Genomic DNA, 20,094 nt, shown 5'->3' with positions numbered 1-20,094 from the left:
CGATGGTTTTCAAATGCAACTCTGAATAACTCATTCACAATGGAAAAATGTTATTCATTGCGAAAACGTAAACAATGATTGTGACAAAATTAACAAAAAACAAAAACAAGAACAGAACAGCTCGGAAGGACAGCAGACCAAATTTTTGAAAAACTTATTAATAAAATGGATTTAGTGCCAGAAAACTCCTCCAGTGGTACGTTGAATAGATATATTTGTTTTTTATTGTTTATAATATATAATATTATTACACAATGCAGCAAACAAGAGAACAACAGCAGGCGGCAGGGTGAAATGGAGTGCCGCGCTTGAGAGCCTGCTGATTGACATATGGAAGCAGAAAATTGAAGATTTGCGCGGACCACGCAAAAATTCACATGTGTAAATTAAGTTGTCCGTATGTCCAAGTAGCCTTAGCTGCTTGATGCGGTGGTCCTCGTGCGGGTTCCGTGGTATAGAATCCTTTATGAAGATTATGTTGGAGAGATAACTGTCTCTCTTATCACTGGCCTTGTGGTACAGTGGTATAGAATTAATAATTCAAAGTGTTTACGGCTGGTTGCCGGAGCAAGGTTTATTAACAAGCGTTAGCTTTCGTTATAAGAACAGAACTAAAACTAGGAGCCACCAGCAAGCTGGGGCATAAGCTGAATCAAAAGTATTTAATTGCCAAAGAATGCAAAGCTACAAAATATATGTACTTAGAGCTACAAAGCTACAGTCGGTAAGCCGACTTGGCATAAGCGATAATGCTGATCTTGCGGCATGTGCAAGATATCAGATTACCGCCGGTTGACCGTCACATTCAGGGCGCTGAACTGAAGTTCGCTGATTTGGCATCTTGAGTGCAAACAACATGGAGCAGAGCACATTGGACAACGACAGTAAGTTTTATTAATTTATTGAGGTTATTATTAAGGTTTCATCAGCTTTTTAGAAAACCTAAATGCCGAGTCCCCCGATAAGCATTACAGGGACGTTTACTCCGCTTATTTCCTTGGCTTTCTCTTGGAGTAAGGCCGATGCTTCGATATGTTTTGCAAGGCTTGACTTCTGGTATATCATCGAGTCATTGCACCTTCCTGCAGAGCCGATATTTACATATGTAAATCTGTATCTAAAAAGAATCGGATTTAAATAATTTAGGACATTAAACCAACTTGCTAAATACATATTTTTGTGCAAGATATTTGCATACCTATAAGTGCTCTGCAAAACTCGTGCAGGATATTACACACACTGTTTGGAGCTACACCGAAAAGCCTGCCAACTGTTCGGTACTCAGAGGACGAGCCCAAAGTGTATAGCGCAATGGCGATGCGCTTTTCCAAAGGAATTGCAGCTCGGCAGTTGGTGTCCTTCTTTCGCAGCACTTCAAGCCGATTCACTAAAATATCAAAGCAGGGCCTCTCCATTCGGAGAGGTTCGTTGTTTTCTGGTACATCTTTCTCCCAAAATGTCCCGAACCGCTTCTAAAACCATAAAATATGTCCTTGTACTTTAAACTATGGTTGAAGTTAGTAGAAGTACTCACAAACGACCATAATCTTCCTGGCTTTTGTGTTTTTATGGCAGTCATCTGGGTCATCTCATCCTCGTCAATGTTAAATTCATCATCGTCATCATCATTATTCATTGACAGCAACATTATTAGTTGGTGCAAGAAAATATTTTGCTGTTGAACCACAGCCGAAATAATTGCTATATCTTCATCATCCATTATAAGAACCAAGAATTAATAAATCTTCCGCGCAAATTTAATGAACTTGTTATTGGCATCAGCTGTTTTTGACGGATGGTGGATGGTGGATGGTGGATGGTGGCAGTGTGAATCGGAGTTTCACATCTGTCAAAAAATCCCACCATTCCCCCGGGATGGGCTCAGTGTGCAGAGCCTATTAGTGGTAACGCATTTGATAGGCACACACTCGCAAAAATGCATGCGATAGTATCGATAACGACTCGCACGTAATTTTTAATTGTACCAAGTACAACAAAGCAAGGCAAAACTTCCCATCTCTAAGAAAGTATAATCTAAAAATTCTTTAAAAAAGAAAACATCAGCGCGTACCAAACACTAATTGAGTTCATCGACGGAATTGATGTAAAATTATAACAGTACTCCAACATCTTCTATTCTTTGAATAGTCAAAAAATTTACAATTTCCATCTTCAAAAGGCGGTCGGCCAAATAATCCCACGCTACTCAAGGGTAACTTAAACCCTAAAAAAAAAAAAAAACAAAAAAAAACGATGTCCTTTGACGCGATACCCAAGGATCTGAGGGGTCTGCGGGCGTGCCTGGTTTGTTCCTTGGTGAAGGTAGGTTAACTTGGTTGCTTGCTCAACTCTGCATCAAATCACGCATCAAATCATCAATCGCGTCTTTCAGAGTTTTGATCAATTTGAGACTGACGGCTGCGAAAACTGCGAAGAGTTCTTGCGCATGAAAGGCAACAAAGATAATGTGTACGACCACACCAGCAACAATTTTGATGGGCTTATAGCTTTGACAACACCCACCGATTCCTGGGTGGCGAAATGGCAGCGATTAGGTAAATTAATCTCAATGGAGTGCTGCACTGACAGACAGTTTTTAATTTAAATTGTATGTATATTGCAGCTCGATTTACACGCGGCATCTATGCTATATCCGTATCAGGAACTTTACCTCAATCAACTTTAAGAGATATGAAGAACCGGGGTATTGTCTACAAATCCCGCGATAGGAGTCAACGCTAAATAGTTTTTGGCCGTACAAAATACAAATGCAAATCTTTATTTTTAAGTCATAACAAAACCACGAATACAAACAATAGCAATACAAAATGGAGCAAGTGTTGGATCAATCATCCAAAGAGCTAACACGTAATCCAACGCCGCCAGCTGTCGTCACATGAACGCCAAAACCCGCCGACTCCAGTTCCTCCTTAAGCTTCCAGTACACTTCGTTGCAATCGTAGTTCTCTGGCAGCAGGACAATTGCATAGCCACCAGCTCCGGCGCCTGTTAGCTTCGAGAAGAAGCCTCTCTTAAACGCAATGGTGAATATTTGTTCCAGTTTGGGGTGCGACACACCAATAGCCTTCAGAAGATCGTTGTTAATTTGGAAGAGGCGTTCGAGTTTTTCAAACTTTGCACTGTCGTCCTGAGCATTGCCGAAGCTCTCGTAAAGTGGGACAGCTGCTGTCACCAGCTCCTCACAGGCTTGCCAAATCGCTTCGCTTAGCCACGATGTCTGCCGTACTGCGGCTCACGCGACTGTCAACGAGCAGAATTTTGAGCGGTTTCTGTATGCGCAGGGACTGAAATCCTTGTCCTTTCACATAGCGCAACATGCCGCCGTAGGTGCACACTGTGTTGTCCAGCCCGGATGGTGTTCCATGATTGACTCGTTCCGATTCGTAGGCCCAGCTCGAGATAAGAGCCTTCCTCCTGCAAGTAGCTCTCCTGGTCAAAGTGACCGGACAAGATTAGAAAAGCGGCTGCCAAGGCGGTTCCAAATGAAGCAGAACTACCCAACCCGGCGCCCACGTTCAGTTCGGTGTCTACCTGCACCTGGAAACCGGTTTGAAGAGTCAGCTTGGGATCTTTTGGCGATGAGAGTATAGCTCCCGCCAACAAATAGTAGATGGATATGAACGCCCGTTGGGTATGCGGCTTTGTTGTGCTGCCGGCAGCTCTTTCCAGTTGCTTGGAAACTTCCCCTCGCACCTCCTCCATCAGCTTGGCCGTGCTGTCCGCCGGATACTTGCTGCGGAAGTTTTCGAGAAACGCATTAAAGTCGGCAAGCTGTATCTCCAGGGTGCAGTTGAGAGCCTCCAGCTGGAAGCTGGCTACCTGGCTGTCCGCCTCCTGGCGGAACTGGAGATTGGTGCCCAGCCCAACCACAGCTGCCAGGGCGGGCCTATTGTAGACAACAGCGTGTTCCCCATGGAGAATGACCTTGCCCGGAGAGTGGACCTGGAACTTGAGCATTGTATTGTTCTGCGGCGAGTTGTCTTTATCGGTATATCAGCAATTTAAAATTGTAATGGAGAGCGTACAAAAAGTTGTGTCTATACGTCGAGTACTTAAGTTTTTATTGATTTTTTATGTAACGTATGCATTTAGCGGATCATTTGCGTAGTTTATTTAGCAACTCCAAACTCCACTCCGGTCCAGTTGTCTGTTGTTTCCCTTTCACTTTCTTTGTTCAACTGTTCACTGTTTTCGGTGGTGGCTGGTTTCGTCTATACTGGATCCGATCATCGCACGCAAAAATTCAAACTACAAACGAACGACAACAGGTTACGGCTTATTGTTGCTGCTGTTGCTGCACTTTCTCCCACTCTTCGGGCGTGTATGACTTTTGCGAGAAAGCGTGTATTTCTTTTAGTTCTTCGGCCAGCGTCGTGTTGACTAATCTGTGTTTCTGTTTCTGTGTTTGCCTTTGAATGCTTCCGATACAATAATCACGCTGAATTTTCCTCCGCAGCCGTCTGATTCATCGACCACATTCACGTACTTGGCTTCAAGCTCTTGTTTAAGCTTGTCCTCCAAATACTTTGAGCTGTATTTACTCATTTTGGTTGAATTTTTAAACGAGGCAAACTCTGCAAGCCCAGAGAGGACGGCTACGGCGGGGTTAGGCAACTACATTAGGATTAACATTAACATTTAACATTTAATAGAGCCCTCCAAGAGCCCATCTCAATTCATCAAGGAGTTGAGATCAGAAAACAACTCAGCCTCTGGTCACATTGATCTGGCCATCTCGGAGTCGAACAGAAACTGTACCACTAAGGTAATAGCCCAAAGAGAGGGCTTATATTTAACAAGGCCTTCGTCAGAAGTAGGGTACAGTACGCGTGCTCGTCATTCTGCAACCTGTCCAAATCTGCCTTTGGCCAAAATCAAATCTCACTGCAACCATCACCTCAGAAAGTCGCTAGGTCTGATAATCTGCACTCCCGTTCCTATCTTATATCACATGGCAGGAGAACTTCCCCCGGATTACAGGATGAAATACCTGGTGCCGAAAGAGTTGGTTAAGATGTTTGCGTTTAATCTCCCAGCAAGTGAAACGGTGGCAGCAAATAGGGAATGAAACACGGGATACGTTAAGGCATATCGGGAGTTGGCCAGCATAACGACCCACCAAAACGACAAGTTTTTGTCTCACGGCTGGCCCCTGACCTCACATCTAATGATGTAATTGCTTTCATTCAAAGCAAAATAAAAGCCGTGGGTTTAAAGGTGGAGAAATTCAACTTCTCTTATGCCAGGGAGATAGCCTCGTTTAAGATAAGCATCTCCCCAACTCAATTTGACACCATTTGCTCCGCCAAATTTTGGCCGGAGCATTTGGTGGTGAAGGAGTTTAAGGCTAAGAAGAAGAATAGGCCCCCCATATCCCTTACAAATCTTTCCAGTGTGCCACCCTCAACCTCAACTTCCTCTTCCTCAACTTCCCGTCTTGCTTCCACTTTTCCAAAAAACTAACTTCTCTTTTAGTAACCTATCAGAATGTAAGAGGCTTGCGTAGTAAGCTCAGCATTCTTTTCCGGGATAGTGTTGCATTTGCTTCCCACGTTATTGTGTTTACTGAAACCTGGTTAAAGCCGGACATTCTCAGTTCCGAGGTTTTGGCAGGTCGGTACACAACTTTTAGAAAGGACCGTTCGTCTCGACGTGCAGGGGGGGTTCTAATTGCAGTGGACTCTTACTTCACGTCGGAACAGTTCACAGTCCAAGTTCAACAGGAACTGGAATTCCTGTGTGTAAAACTGATTCTTCCCGCTTTCGCTATATTCATTACTTGCTCGTATATCCCACCTTTTTCGGATATTTGAATTTATGAGCAGCACTTGTCCGCTTTAACCGCTGTTTCTTCCTCGCTATCTGATAAAGATCGTATGATAGTTCTTGGTGACTTCAACTTGCCAGGAACTGTTTGTTCTTCGGTAAACGAGTCTAGTATCCTAGTGCCCATGTCACGACATGACTTTGTTGACGGCTTGCTTGACCTGTCCCTGTCTCAAGTCAACCATGTGAAAAATTCCTTGGGTCGATTGCTTGATCTGTGCTTTGTATCGGATCCGACCATAGTGTTGTTAACCCGAGCCCTTCCGCTCACTATACCTGAAGACGCCTACCACCCTACTTTCGAGGTGTCGCTAGATATAGGACCAACTGTATTGGATCGGTCGAGTAGATTACCTGAACGTGTCCGCTGCTTTCGTAAAGCCGAGTTTGCGAAGCTTAATAACCTCATTAGGGATTTTGATTGGTCCGCTTTGTACTTGTGCACTGATGTCATCAAAGGCACAAACATTTTTTACAATGCTCTTGGCACATTTTTATACCCGATACTCAAAATGAGTATTGGGGTATATTAGATTTGTGGTGAAAATGGATGTGTGTAACGTCCAGAAGGATTCGTTTCCGACCCCATAAAGTATATATATTCTTGATCAGCATCAATAGCCGAGTCGATTGAGCCCTGTCTGTCTGTCCGTCCGTCCGTCTGTCCGTCTGTCCGTCTGTCCGTCCCCTTCAGCGCCTAGTGCTCAAAGACTATAAGAGCTAGAGCAACGATGTTTTAAATCCAGACTTTTGTGATATGTCACTGCTGCAAAACTATTTCAAAACTTCGCCCCGCCCACTTCCGCCCCCACAAAGGACGAAAATCTGTGGCATCCACATTTTTAAAAATACGATAAAACCAAATCGTAGAGAATGACCATATCTTTTAGACTGCAGAATCTGAATTGGATCGTATTATTATTATAGCCAGCATCAAGAAAACAATTTCATTTTTTCTCGCCCTGTCTCTCTCTAACACACACTTAGCATATCCGGCTTTGCTTAGAGTAAAACATTAGCGCCTTGATCTCAGAGACTATAAAAGCTAGAGCAACCAAATTTGTTATCCACACTCCTTATATATCGGACCGAGACGAGTTTGTTTCAAAATTTCGCCACACCCCCTTCCGCCCCCGCAAAGGATGAAAATCTGGGGATATTCACAAATCTCAGAGACTATTAAGGCTAGAGTAACCAAATTTGGTATCCGCACTCCTGTTAGATCTCACTTTAAAACGTATATCTCAAAATTTCGCCCCACCCCCTCCCGCCCCCGAAAAGGACGAAAATCTGTTGCATCCACAATATTGAGGATACGAGAAAACTAAAAACGCAGAATCATAGATAATGACCATATCTATCAGACTGCTGAATCTGGATCAGATCGGATCATTTTTATACCCAAAAGGAACAAATCAATTTGCAGTGGCTACGCAGCGCCCGACGTCACGCTCAGACTGATTTTCTGTCTCTCTCGCACGCACTCTTTGTCGTGTCGTTCAATATTAGCGGCGTCTGCCGGAGGAGAGCCATACTGACTAAGTATCGGGTATAAATGTAGAGTTGCGGTGTACGCAGCAACTCACAACGTTCCCCCTCGTTTGATTCTTGTGTCCCGCTTTCTTGTCCGATTAGATCTGGAAAACCCCCTTGGTTTACCAAAGAGTTATCCAGTCTAAAAAACTTAAAATCAAGACTTTATAACAAATTTCAAGAAGTGGGTTCTCCTACTTCTCACTCTCGCTATGTAATAGCTCGGTCAAACTTTTCAGTTCTTAATGCTCAATGCTATAAGAACTACCTATCTCGATGCAGGATACGTTTTTCTCAGGACCCTAAACAGTTTTACTGCTTCGTAAACAGTAAGCGTAGAACGTCCGCACACTCATCCTCGCTATCATTTTGTAATACGTCGGCAAATAATGATCAGGTAATTGCTGATCTTTTTGCCCAATTTTTCCAAACCACCTATTCTGAGGAAAGCAACTCTGCTCATCCGTACCCATACGGTTTACCGAGGTCGAACGGCATTTTCAGTCCCTTGTTAAATGAATGTTCCCTACTTCGTGATCTTCGACTAGTTAAGCCGGTGTTTTCACCGGGTCCAGACGGGGTTCCAGGTTGTGTACTCAGGTACTGCGCCGAGGCTCTGTGTGGACCTTTGCTGAAACTATTCACCCTGTCCATTGATTCTTCTTGCTTCCCCCCGATCTGGAAGGAATCGTTTATAATTCCTCTCCATAAAAAAGGTAGCAAGTCTGATGCAAAAAATTATAGAGGTATAGCAAAGTTATCCGCTATTCCTAAAATGTTTGAGAAGGTTTTAACTCCGCACTTGCAATATCTCTGCAGGTCACTTATATCTCCAACTCAGCATGGATTTATAAGGCGGCGATCAACCACCACGAATTTGTTAGAGTTTACCTCTTTCATTATTTAAGGCTTTCAAGGTAACTTACAGGTGGATGTTATTTACACCGACATTAGTAAAGCAATCGACTCTGTAAACCATTCCCTTTTAGCGCATAAACTTGACCTTTTAGGGTTTCCGCCCAACCTCCTGAGATGGATTTCTAGCTATCTTTGTTCCAGGTCTCAAAGAGTCCCCTTCAAAAACTCCCTCTCTTTACCAGTAAAGAATTCTTCGGGAGTACCACAGGGCAGCCATCTAGGCTCTTACTCTTCACACTCTTTATTAATGACTTGCCTTCAGTATTAACATACTCTCGAGTACTTATGTATGCGGATGATGTTAAACTCTGTGTCCAGTACAAGGACATCTCATTTCATTCTCGCTTGCAATCCGATCTCAATAACTTTCAGTCATGGTGTTGTGCAAACCTGTTACACCTTAATGCCTCGAAATGCAAAGTTATGACATTTCATCATTCTAGCCCTTTGTTGGCTCCCTATACCGTATTTGGTGGTTCTCTTGAGAGAATTACCCTGGTGGATGATCTGGGTGTTATGTTGGACCCCAAGTTAAAGTTTTCCGAACACATTTCTACCATGGTAAATAAGGCCATGGGCGTGCTTGGGCTTATAAAGAGGTGGTCAAAGGAATTTGACGACCCCTATATAACAAAGACTCTCTATACCTCGCTTGTTCGTCCGATCTTAGAATACGGCTCCTGTGTATGGTGCCCTCAGTACAAAGTACACCAGGACCGTATAGAATCAGTACAGAAAAACTTTTTACTCTTTGCTCTGCGGGGCCTTAACTGGGATGCGGGTGTAAGACTCCCATCTTACTCTAGTAGACTACTATTAGTAAACCTCCCATCCTTAGTTAACCGTAGAAAAATGCTTGGTGTGATATTTATGCACAACTTGATCAGGGGTGACATAGACAGCCCTGATCTGTTGAGCCGCATAAATTTCACGATTCCTATTAGACTGACTAGAAATTTTATACCGTTGTTCCTTCCACTTTGTAGATCGAATTATTCCTTGCATGAACCGTTAAGGGTCTTATGCTCGGATTATAATTCCCTCTACCATATTATATCCACCACTAATTCTCTTCCTCTTATTAAATTACTAATCCTTACACACCTTTCTAGTAATTAGTAATTGTAGTGGTATTTGTATTTTGATTGCATGCTTAGATTCTTAGTAAGTTTAATGCTAATTTTCCTCGAATGTTAGTCTAATAGCTATCTTTCTTGCATGTTCGCGTTCGGTTCGACTACGCACCGTTCGTCATGCGGCTGCGCCCCTCGGTCGGTTGGGCGGGAGGAGGGCTGCGTTTTGCCTGGGATCCGCGTGTAACAGCCTTCTGCTGGTTTCACACGGGCCACTTGACGGTGCAGTAACTGCATCGCCTCTTGAAAGATGCAGTCATTGCATGTCAACGTCGAAGAGTTGAGATTTTTTCAATGGTTCTGCGGTTAACAAGCACGCTTTAGTCCAAGCAGGTATCATGTTGCTCCACGGCGAAAAGAAGGATCAACTGGCAAAGGGAGGCTTTGAAATCTATTACACGGACGGGTCAGTCGCAGCAGGACATTCCAGCGCCGCTTTCCTGCACCATAGAACAGGTTTTTTAGATAATTATTACACGCACAAAATCCTTTCCTCGTTGTCCGCCGGGCTGCTTGCTATCGAGAAGGCATTAGACCATGGTATTTCGTACAATTTTCCTCGTGTTCGTTCACTACATTCCCGGACACGCTAACATCCATCAGAACACTTCAGTTGACGCAGCAGCCAAAGAAGCCCACAGACGAGGGAAATACACAGTGGTTAAATGGAACCTTAAAGACTCTATGCGTGAAATACACAGAATTTTTAGCGTCAAGCACCGAGGTTACTGCTCGCTTTTCCCCTCAACATCATCCAAGCCGTGGTTCCTAAATAAAACTAAACTAAACTAAAAGAATCAACAGACTGCTTATAGGCTATTCACACTGACGACCATCCACCATCCATTTCGGGGATGGTCCGTAAGGTTTTGCCGTTCCGAAAATTTCCCAGTTAGTCCACCATCCATTTCGGATGTTCCTAAACCGCACGTTTCTATGCGATAGTTAGCCGATGGTTTTCAAATGCAACTCTGAATAACTGTCATTCACAATGGAAAAATGGTATTCACTGCGAAAACGTAAACAATGATTGTGACAAAATTAACAAAAAACAAAAACAAGAACAGAACAGCTCGGAAGGACAGCAGACCAAATTTTTGAAAAACTTATTAATAAAATGGATTTAGTGCCAGAAAAATCCTCCAGTGGTACGTTGAATAGATATATTTGTTTTTTATTGTTTATAATATATAATATTATTACACAATGCAGCAAACAAGAGAACAACAGCAGGCGGCAGGGTGAAATGGAGTGCCGCGCTTGAGAGCCTGCTGATTGACATATGGAAGCAGAAAATTGAAGATTTGCGCGGACCACGCAAAAATTCACATGTGTAAATTAAGTTGTCCGTATGTCCAAGTAGCCTTAGCTGCTTGATGCGGTGGTCCTCGTGCGGGTTCCGTGGTATAGAATCCTTTAAGAAGATTATGTTGGAGAGATAACTGTCTCTCTTATCACTGGCCTTGTGGTACAGTGGTATAGAATTAATAATTCAAAGTGTTTACGGCTGGTTGCCGGAGCAAGGTTTATTAACAAGCGTTAGCTTTCGTTATAAGAACAGAACTAAAACTAGGAGCCACCAGCAAGCTGGGGCATAAGCTGAATCAAAAGTATTTAATTGCCAAAGAATGCAAAGCTACAAAATATATGTACTTAGAGCTACAAAGCTACAGTCGGTAAGCCGACTTGGCATAAGCGATAATGCTGATCTTGCGGCATGTGCAAGATATCAGATTACCGCCGGTTGACCGTCACATTCAGGGCGCTGAACTGAAGTTCGCTGATTTGGCATCTTGAGTGCAAACAACATGGAGCAGAGCACATTGGACAACGACAGTAAGTTTTATTAATTTATTGCTAAAAAAATATATTTCATTTAAGGTGTTCATTGCAGATCCTGATGAGTACTTTTCGGATCAGTGCCAGTCTAGACTCCGTCAAGTAAAGACGCGCCAGCAGCTAAGCAACAGCAAACGCAAATCTAACAACAAAATCCACGCAGAAAAACATTCAAGTGCACAAAGCAAATTCCAAAAAAGCCAAAAACAAACACACCAAGTAAACAGTTACAAATCCAAGTGAAGCGGGCAGCAGCCCAAGCTCGAGCGCAATGTCGCGACCACCAGACCCAAAATTGCTCACATAGTGGGACAAAACAGCATTCTTAGAACCAAAATACATATCAATAAACAGAAAAGATAACAAATCTTTCGAAAACACCTCCCCTTTTATAATAAAAAAAGTCATAGACTACCAGTGTTGCGGTGAAGTAGACTCGGTTAAAAAAATCAGAGACGGATCACTTCTAGTCAAAACAAAAGGAACAGCCCAGGCTACTAGACTTATGAAAATCACCAAATTCCACGACTTCGAAGTAATAGCAACCGAACACAAAACACTAAACTTCTCCAAAGGGGTAATCTACTCCAACGACTTGCGGAACATTGATATAGACGAAATCAAAAAAGAACTCAAACCCCAAAAAGTCATTGACGCAACCAAAATACTTAAAATACTTTTTAACAGAAAGACAACGTACTCCATGAAACCGGACTCATCATCGTCACATTCGACACACCAACTCTACCTCAACATTTAATGATCGGTTACGAACGAGTGAACGTACGTCCTCAAACACCTCGCCCCCTTAAATGCCACAACTGCCAAAACTACGGCCACCCTTCTAAATACTGCAGATCCCCAAAGATCTGTACTAACTGCTCAGAAGTGCACCCTGCTGACGATGAACTATGCTCTAAGCCAAAGTTTTGCAGTAACTGCAAATTCAACACCGACATTCAGAATAACCACAGCCCCATAGACAAAAATTGCCCAGAGTTCCTCAAACAAAAAGAAATCACAATAATCAAAACAATCGAAAAAGTAGATTTCACTACCGCAAAGAAAATTTACCATCAACGGAACCCCCATCAATCCACACCATACGCTGAAGTAGCCCGCTATCAACAACCAAAACCTCATCTCACTGAAACATCTACCTCATCATCGCCCACCTATAACCAATCACACCAAATAAGACCAATCAAAGACTACGGAGACATCACCCCAAACACACATCCAATCAACCCTAAGCCAACTTCATCCCAACTACACCCCCCGTCAACAACAAGCAATGGATATGGACACCGAAACTACGGAAACCGCTAAAAATACCAAAAACTCGAAAACTATCCAAGATTCTGACCGTAAACTCAGAAGCAAGACTAAGGAAAAAGACAAACTTAACCTGGTTACCAAACACCTCAAAGCCAAAGATAAAACTGAAAAAAATAAGACCCCAAACGCAAACCTAGCCCTTTTATCTAATAATGCATTAGCAAACAAAATTTTCAGCGAAGACGATCTTTAAATATCAACCCAAACTAGTAATTATCACTAAGCCCTATCACTAAGAAAACAAAACACTACTCCCACTAACTTATAATGATCAAAATAATCCAATGGAACATCCACGGATACAAGAATAATTATATAGAACTACAAACACTCATGAAATCCCACAACCCTCAAATTATTGCATTACAGGAAACCCACATAACGAACCCCATCTCACTCCCAATCCCAATTAACTTTAGCCTATACTGCAACAACAACCCCACAAATGCTTTCGGTGGCACAGCTCTCCTCATTCACAACTCCATCTCCCATACCCAAATTCAACTCAACGCAGACTTTGACGCAGTAGGCGTCACCATAAGGTCCAAATCAAATCTCAATATCATATCCGCCTACATCTCCCCTAACAAATCCTTCAACACCCGTAACCTCCAAAACGTCCTCACCGCGACAAACGACCACACCATTGTCCTAGGAGACTTCAACAGCTGGCACCCTTACTGGGGCTCACCTAAGGCCAATTGCAGAGGGAAAACAATAGCCTCATTCCTAGACCGCTCGAACTTCATCCTACTAAATGACAATACTCCGACCCACTTCTCAACACACAACACATTTACCCACATCGATCTCTCACTTGCAACATCCAGAATTGCTCCAGAGATCCTCTGGCAAGTGATAGATGACCTTTACAGTTCTGACCACTTTCCCATCTTACTTACACTATTCAACACTCCCTCTCCCTATCCCCCCTCCCCCTTCACCCCTAAACCTACTTTCAATCTCAAAAACGCAGACTGGGATCTCTTCAGGAAACATACAGCCCGCTTCATCTCCACAACCCAATCAAATAACAATGTCAATAGAGAAGCCGCCCTAATAAAAAAAATACTTATCCAAAGTGCCCACCTTTCTATCCCACAAAACACCACCTTCTCTCTCACCCGCACTGTTCCCTGGTGGAACAAACAACTTTCACTCCTAAAAAAAGGCACAAAGTCGTAAAATGGAACTACCTCAAGCACAACATAAGCAACCATAACATCATAGAATACAAAAAATCAAAAGCGTGTTTTAAAAGAGCAATTAGAGAAGCCAAACGAAAATCGATCCTTGAGTTCACAACCCATATACACCCAAACTCAGATCCAACCACAACATGGTCCAACATCAGACGTCTCTGCGGTCTTTACCCCACTAAAAATATCCATGCCATTCATAACCCGTACACCCAATCACAAACAACCTGTCAATCCGAAATAGCCAACTCCTTTGCCCAGACATGGTCAGAAGAAGCAGACGACATCAACTTCTCCCCAACATTCCTGTCCAACAAACTCCTCATTAATACCCCTTCTAACTATAACCCAACACCATCAGCCCTAGAAATCGAGAAAGACATAACATTAATCGAATACACATCAGCACTGTCCACCTTGAAAGGCAACACTCCTGGTCTTGACCGAATTTCTTACTCTATGCTAAAGAACTCACCCTACCCCCTCAAAACCAGAATCCTAACCCTCTACAACAAGATACTCGACTCCTCCATCCCACAATCCCTTAAACTCAGCCTAGTCCTTCCCATCTTAAAACCACAAAAGCCCCAAACCGATATCAAATCTTACAGACCCATCTCTCTAAACTCATGCCTAGCCAAAACTCTGGACAAGATTGTCGCAAAAAGGTTGTGGTGGTTTGTTTTAAATAACAACCTGATCCACAACAACCAACTAGGGTTCAAAAGAGGCAAATCTGTACTAGACAGTCTACTTTATGTAGACCACCTAGCTACCAGAGCTATCGCCCTGAAAAAACACCTCACAGTCATCTCGCTGGACTTCACCAAAGCCTTCGACAGAATTGGTATTCACACCGTAATAAACCAACTAAAAAAATGGAAAGTAGGGCCACGAATACTTAATTATGTTAAGAACTTTATGTCCAACAGGAAAATCCTCGTCAAAACCGGCAGAAGCTTATCAAATATCTTCCCTCTAAATAATGGCATTCCCCAAGGCTCCCCAATCTCCGTTATCCTTTTCCTCATAGCTTACAACTCACTCACCGATATCATCTCCCTCCACAAACAAATCAAATTTTGCGCGTACGCCGACGACTTCCACCTACTCATCAATCACAACAAACAAAAAAGTCCACAACTAACATCCAAACAATATTTAACCAAATAGACGACTGGTGCAATCACTCAGGCTCAATCCTCTCTAAAGAAAAATCCCAACTCCTTTATATATGCCGCAAACACAACTGCAAACCCAAGATACTCACCGGTGGCACAACCAACAAAGTTGACCTTGCTAAGCCACTAGGCATCATCAAACACCTCTCTTCATTTAAATATAACTGCCTCACTTCATCATTAGTGCAAATCATAAAATCCATAATCATTTCCAAAATAGATTTCTGCCTTCCCATATATGGATTTGCTCCCAAATCCCAACTTAACCGCATAAAAACCACCCTAAATACAGCAATAAGAGCCGCCCTTGGAGCATTCCGTACCACCCCCATAAATAATATGCTAGCTGAAACCAACATCTTCACCATTGAAAGCAAACGAGACTACCTTAACGGGAAAATCTCCAAAAACCTCATCCACGGAAAATCCACCCCCCTAAATACCCTTTCCAAAAGCCATAAAAGAAAACACCGACTGCTCAGCACGGTAGACAGAGCCATACAAGTGTATGTACAAAAACACCTCATCCCTTTTTCCCCAATCAGAACCTCCACATCCAAAAAATTCAACATCCTTAACATCCACAAATCAACAAACATCAACCTCTCCAATCACAACAAAAACACTACCCCTACAATAGTCTTCCACCAACTTTTCCACTCTATTAAATCAGCTCTCCCCAAACACATCTTCCTTTACACAGACGGCTCCAAAGCCGGGGGCATTACCAGCTACTGTATTACAAACGAGTCAGCAGTAATAAAAACTGGATTGCTGCCAACATACTCATCTGTACTCTCCAGCGAAATCATTGCAATACACGAAGCCATCTTATTTACTCGATATAAACGTGGAAAATATGCTATCTGCACCGACTCCCTCTCCTCTATCACCTCAATCAGGAACCCCAACAATCACTCCTACTACGCCTCCTCGATCAGAAACCTATTATCCACCCACTTCCCTAAGATCCTAATAATCTGGATACCCAGTCACATTGGCATAAAAGCCAACGAATTCGCCGACTCTACAGCCAGGATGAACGCCAAATTTCCCCTTATTTACACCCCAAACCACAACTCTACCGATATTGCACACTTCCTAAAAAAAATCCTCCAATCCAAACAAACTGACCTCCTCACAAACACCTCTACATGGTACCAACAAATTAGCAACCTCGCTACCAACAACACCCCCAAAAACAATATCCTTAATAGAAGGCACCAGGTCATATTTAATAGACTGAGACTGGGCCACACCAAGCTGACCAACGCCCACTACATTGACAAAACATTGCCCAACACATGTCCATTGTGCCACAACGCGAACATAGACTTACGACACACACTATACACCTGTCCCTCACTCTCACCATAAAGGTCCCTATCATTCAATAACTTACCAATAACGACCCCATGCAACTTATCGCAAACCCCACCAACTCAAATTCCAAAATTATCCTCAAATTCCTACAAACCGCAAATATCCTCCACAATATATAACCGAAGATACTGTAAATAAATACTCATCCCAACATCTTTGTATATATGTATAAAATCTGACCCAATTACCCTAGAGCTTAAGGCCTCAGTAGCTATAGCTCCAACTTCTGCTAATATTTAGTTTTAACTAGCTATTAGCATTATTTAATAATAATAATAATAATACTTTTCGGATATTATTGAGATGGACCTGGACGGATCTTGTAGCTCCAGCACCTTGTCTGGGCGTCCGCCAAAGAAAAAGAAAAAGACCGACATTTCGTGGCTGGCAGAGATCGCCCAGGAGCGTCTCGAACAACAAAAGGACCACCACAGAAAGATGGAGGAGCACGACCTTAGGCAGGAGAAGATGGTGCAGGACTTGATCAGCACCCAAACAAAATTCCAGAACGACTTATTAGAAGTTTTAAAAAATAAAAATAATTAAGTTTTTAATTTTCCTTACGGTCTACACAATATTTTGCGATTGCAGATCGTATCTGTTCTGCTGACTGATTAAAGTCAGCAGAACTGTTGCTGGTATCGGGCTGTTCGCGCTGCTCATTTGTTGCAAGCTCCCAATTTTCATTAATCGCGCTGTTGTGCATATTTAATATATTGTGTAAAATACAACAGCTCATTATTATGGCGCTATTATTTTTGTGGTGGCTATCAAGACCTTTTCCGAATATTCGAAATCTGGCTTTTAAATGCCCAAATGCATTTTCCACCACTCGCCTAGCTTTGGAAAGGTTTTAGTTAAACGTGCGCTATTCCAAAGAGGCGACTGTGGAAAACGGGTAAGGTTTCATCAGCTTTTTAGAAAACCTAAATGCCGAGTCCCCGATAAGCATTACAGGGACGTTTACTCCGCTTATTTCCTTGGCTTTTTCTTGGAGTAATGCCGATGCTTCGATATGTTTTGCAAGGCTTGACTTCTGGTATATCATCGAGTCATTGCACCTTCCTGCAGAGCCGATATTTACATATGTAAATCTGTATCTAAAAAGAATCGGATTTAAATAATCTAGGACATTAAACCAACTTGCTAAATACATATTTTTGTGCAAGATATTTGCATACCTATAAGTGCTCTGCAAAACTCGTGCAGGATATTACACACACTGTTTGGAGCTACACCGAAAAGCCTGCCAACTGTTCGGTACTCAGAGGACGAGCCCAAAGTGTATAGCGCAATGGCGATGCGCTTTTCCAAAGGAATTGCAGCTCGGCAGTTGGTGTCCTTCTTTCGCAGCACTTCAAGCCGATTCACTAAAATATCAAAGCAGGGCCTCTCCATTCGGAGAGGTTCGTTGTTTTCTGGTACATCTTTCTCCCAAAATGTCCCGAACCGCTTCTAAAACCATAAAATATGTCCTTGTACTTTAAACTATGGTTGAAGTTAGTAGAAGTACTCACAAACGACCATAATCTTCCTGGCTTTTGTGTTTTTATGGCAGTCATCTGGGTCATCTCATCCTCGTCAATGTTAAATTCATCATCGTCATCATCATTATTCATTGACAGCAACATTATTAGTTGGTGCAAGAAAATATTTTGCTGTTGAACCACAGCCGAAATAATTGCTATATCTTCATCATCCATTATAAGAACCAAGAATTAATAAATCTTCCGCGCAAATTTAATGAACTTGTTATTGGCATCAGCTGTTTTTGACGGATGGTGGATGGTGGATGGTGGATGGTGGCAGTGTGAATCGGAGTTTCACATCTGTCAAAAAATCCCACCATTCCCCCGGGATGGGCTCAGTGTGCAGAGCCTATTAGTGGTAACGCATTTGATAGGCACACACTCGCCAAAATGCATGCGATAGTATCGATAACGACTCGCACGTAATTTTTAATTGTACCAAGTACAACAAAACAAGGCAAAACTTCCCATCTCTAAGAAAGTATAATCTAAAAATTCTTTAAAAAAAAAAACATCAGCGCGTACCAAACACTAATTGAGTTCATCGACGGAATTGATGTAAAGCTATAAACAGTACTCCAACATCTTCTATTCTTTGACTTGGCAATTTCCACCTTCAAAAGGCGGGCGGCCAAACTTGGTAACTTAAATCCTAAAAAAAAAAAATTAAAAAAAAACTATGGCTGATTTCGGTGGAGACTCAGGTGGTCGACTCAAGGGCGTCACCATTGTCAAGCCCATTGTGTATGGGAACATCGCGCGCTCCTTTGGCAAAAAGCGTGAAGAGGACGGACACACGCACCAGTGGAAGGTCTATCTGAAGCCCTACTCCAATGAGGACATGTCCATTTACGTGAAGAAAGTGCATTTTAAGCTGCACGAGAGCTATGCGAACCCTAATCGCATTGTGGTCAAGCCCCCATACGAAGTCACGGAAACCGGCTGGGGTGAGTTTGAGGTTGTTATTAAAATCTACTTCAATGATCAGTCGGAGCGGCCGGTGACCTGCTACCACATCCTGAAGCTCTTTCAATCGCCCGTCGTTGATGGCGAGCTGACCTCCACCACCACCATGGACACCAAGAAGGGTCTTGTATCGGAATCGTATGAGGAAATCGTCTTCCAAGAGCCCACCCAGGTCATGCAGCATTATTTAATGCTCTCGGAACAAAGCTCCAATGGACTGCTTAGCCATGACACAGACTGTAAGTTCTTTTCACTTGCCGTTTGGCCATTAGTACTAAATAGATTTGTTTATTTTAGTTGAAGAAAAGAAGACTAAAACGCTGGACAACATTGTCAATGTAAAGAAGAAAGTTAAGGGAGAGATTTTAACACTCAAGGACAAGCTGAAGCTTGCACGGGAAACCATCTCGAAATTTAAGGCGGAATTGGCTAAAGTGCAAAAGGCACCTACGTAATACCTACATCTCTATGCGACCATGTTTTGGGGAGGAATTAATTGAGGATAAATTAATATAATAAATTATATGAATCGACATATGGTGATGATTGGAACTGCATTTCTCAACTATTGAAAAGGTGAATCTACCGGGATATGTACGTGATTTTCAAGTTCAGGAGGTGGATCAGATTCAGATGTTATTCTGATAAAATTGGAAGGTATAAAATTTTGGCTGAGACTCTTTAATGGCCAAAAGCTGGAGACATTCGGGCAGTCGCTAAAGGTGAATATACCGTAATTATGCGGGAATATTAAAACGACATTCTGTCCGTGGAAGGGAAAAGGGTATTATAGAATTGCGGAAATGTTTGTCATCCCAGGCTCCAATGAAGGCTAAAACTTAGCAGTTTATTGTCTTCTTATGGAGACCAAGAATGATCGGGATCAGGATATATATTAACCTTGTTTTAGTCAAGTTAGTTAAGTGGGTTGAGTTCGTTTTTCATCGGAATCGGAATATCCGCGGTCACACTTATTTTCTTGCCACCATGTCTAGCTCACACTCCTTGCAAAATGTTATATTTTTCATAGTATTTTCTAGTCTTTTCCAGTATATGCCATTTAGCCATGTCACAGGACACATCGAATACTGGTGATCAGCATCGAATTGACCGTTTTAGCTTGAACCTTATTTTGTAAACAATAAAATAAAGATGAGAATTTAAAACTAACTAGTCTTTAAGGAAATTTATTGATCAATTGGATAAAATTATGATTTCAGAGCTGAGG

The 20,094-nt window shown here is 42.4% G+C and overlaps 4 protein-coding genes, 1 long non-coding RNA gene and 2 pseudogenes across 6 annotated transcripts; 3 read left to right on the top strand and 4 right to left on the bottom strand.

Annotated features, from left to right (window-relative positions):
* Positions 1–58: 58 nt before the first annotated feature.
* On the top strand, positions 59–674 carry LOC117187858. Its single transcript, XR_004472383.1, has 2 exons — positions 59–196; positions 261–674. It is a non-coding gene; the product is annotated as an uncharacterized LOC117187858 (long non-coding RNA).
* On the bottom strand, positions 484–1,904 carry LOC108158156. Its single transcript, XM_017290378.2, has 3 exons — positions 1,535–1,904; positions 1,199–1,472; positions 484–1,117 (listed from the first exon to the last, which is right to left on the bottom strand). The coding sequence occupies exons 1-3, from the start codon at positions 1,718–1,720 to the stop codon at positions 1,098–1,100; spliced, it is 480 nt and encodes a 159-aa protein (XP_017145867.1). The 5' UTR covers positions 1,721–1,904; the 3' UTR covers positions 484–1,097.
* Positions 1,905–2,009: 105 nt separating this feature from the next.
* Positions 2,010–2,833, top strand: LOC108158157 (transcription elongation factor SPT4). Its single transcript, XM_017290379.1, has 3 exons — positions 2,010–2,322; positions 2,393–2,555; positions 2,624–2,833. The coding sequence occupies exons 1-3, from the start codon at positions 2,254–2,256 to the stop codon at positions 2,740–2,742; spliced, it is 351 nt and encodes a 116-aa protein (XP_017145868.1). The 5' UTR covers positions 2,010–2,253; the 3' UTR covers positions 2,743–2,833.
* Positions 2,744–3,996, bottom strand: LOC117187852 (annotated as a pseudogene).
* A 51-nt stretch (positions 3,997–4,047) lies between these two features.
* Positions 4,048–4,599, bottom strand: LOC117187857 (annotated as a pseudogene).
* A 12,468-nt stretch (positions 4,600–17,067) lies between these two features.
* Positions 17,068–18,260, bottom strand: LOC117187854. Its single transcript, XM_033390739.1, has 3 exons — positions 17,889–18,260; positions 17,553–17,826; positions 17,068–17,471 (listed from the first exon to the last, which is right to left on the bottom strand). The coding sequence occupies exons 1-3, from the start codon at positions 18,072–18,074 to the stop codon at positions 17,452–17,454; spliced, it is 480 nt and encodes a 159-aa protein (XP_033246630.1). The 5' UTR covers positions 18,075–18,260; the 3' UTR covers positions 17,068–17,451.
* A 96-nt stretch (positions 18,261–18,356) lies between these two features.
* Positions 18,357–19,399, top strand: LOC117187853 (YEATS domain-containing protein 4-like). Of its 2 annotated transcripts, XM_033390738.1 has the most exons (3): positions 18,359–18,540; positions 18,605–19,105; positions 19,164–19,399. In XM_033390738.1, the coding sequence occupies exons 2-3, from the start codon at positions 18,742–18,744 to the stop codon at positions 19,319–19,321; spliced, it is 522 nt and encodes a 173-aa protein (XP_033246629.1). In that variant the 5' UTR covers positions 18,359–18,540; positions 18,605–18,741; the 3' UTR covers positions 19,322–19,399. The 2 variants fall into 2 exon arrangements, with proteins under 2 accessions (XP_033246627.1, XP_033246629.1); XM_033390736.1 differs by having other exon boundaries at positions 18,357–19,105.
* The last annotated feature ends 695 nt before the right edge of the window (positions 19,400–20,094 follow it).

Source organism: Drosophila miranda, chromosome 3 (assembly GCF_003369915.1).
Source record: "Drosophila miranda strain MSH22 chromosome 3, D.miranda_PacBio2.1, whole genome shotgun sequence".
Taxonomy (NCBI): domain Eukaryota; kingdom Metazoa; phylum Arthropoda; class Insecta; order Diptera; family Drosophilidae; genus Drosophila; species Drosophila miranda.
Note: the sequence above shows the minus strand (reverse complement) of the source record. Positions and strands in the feature narration are given on the sequence as shown.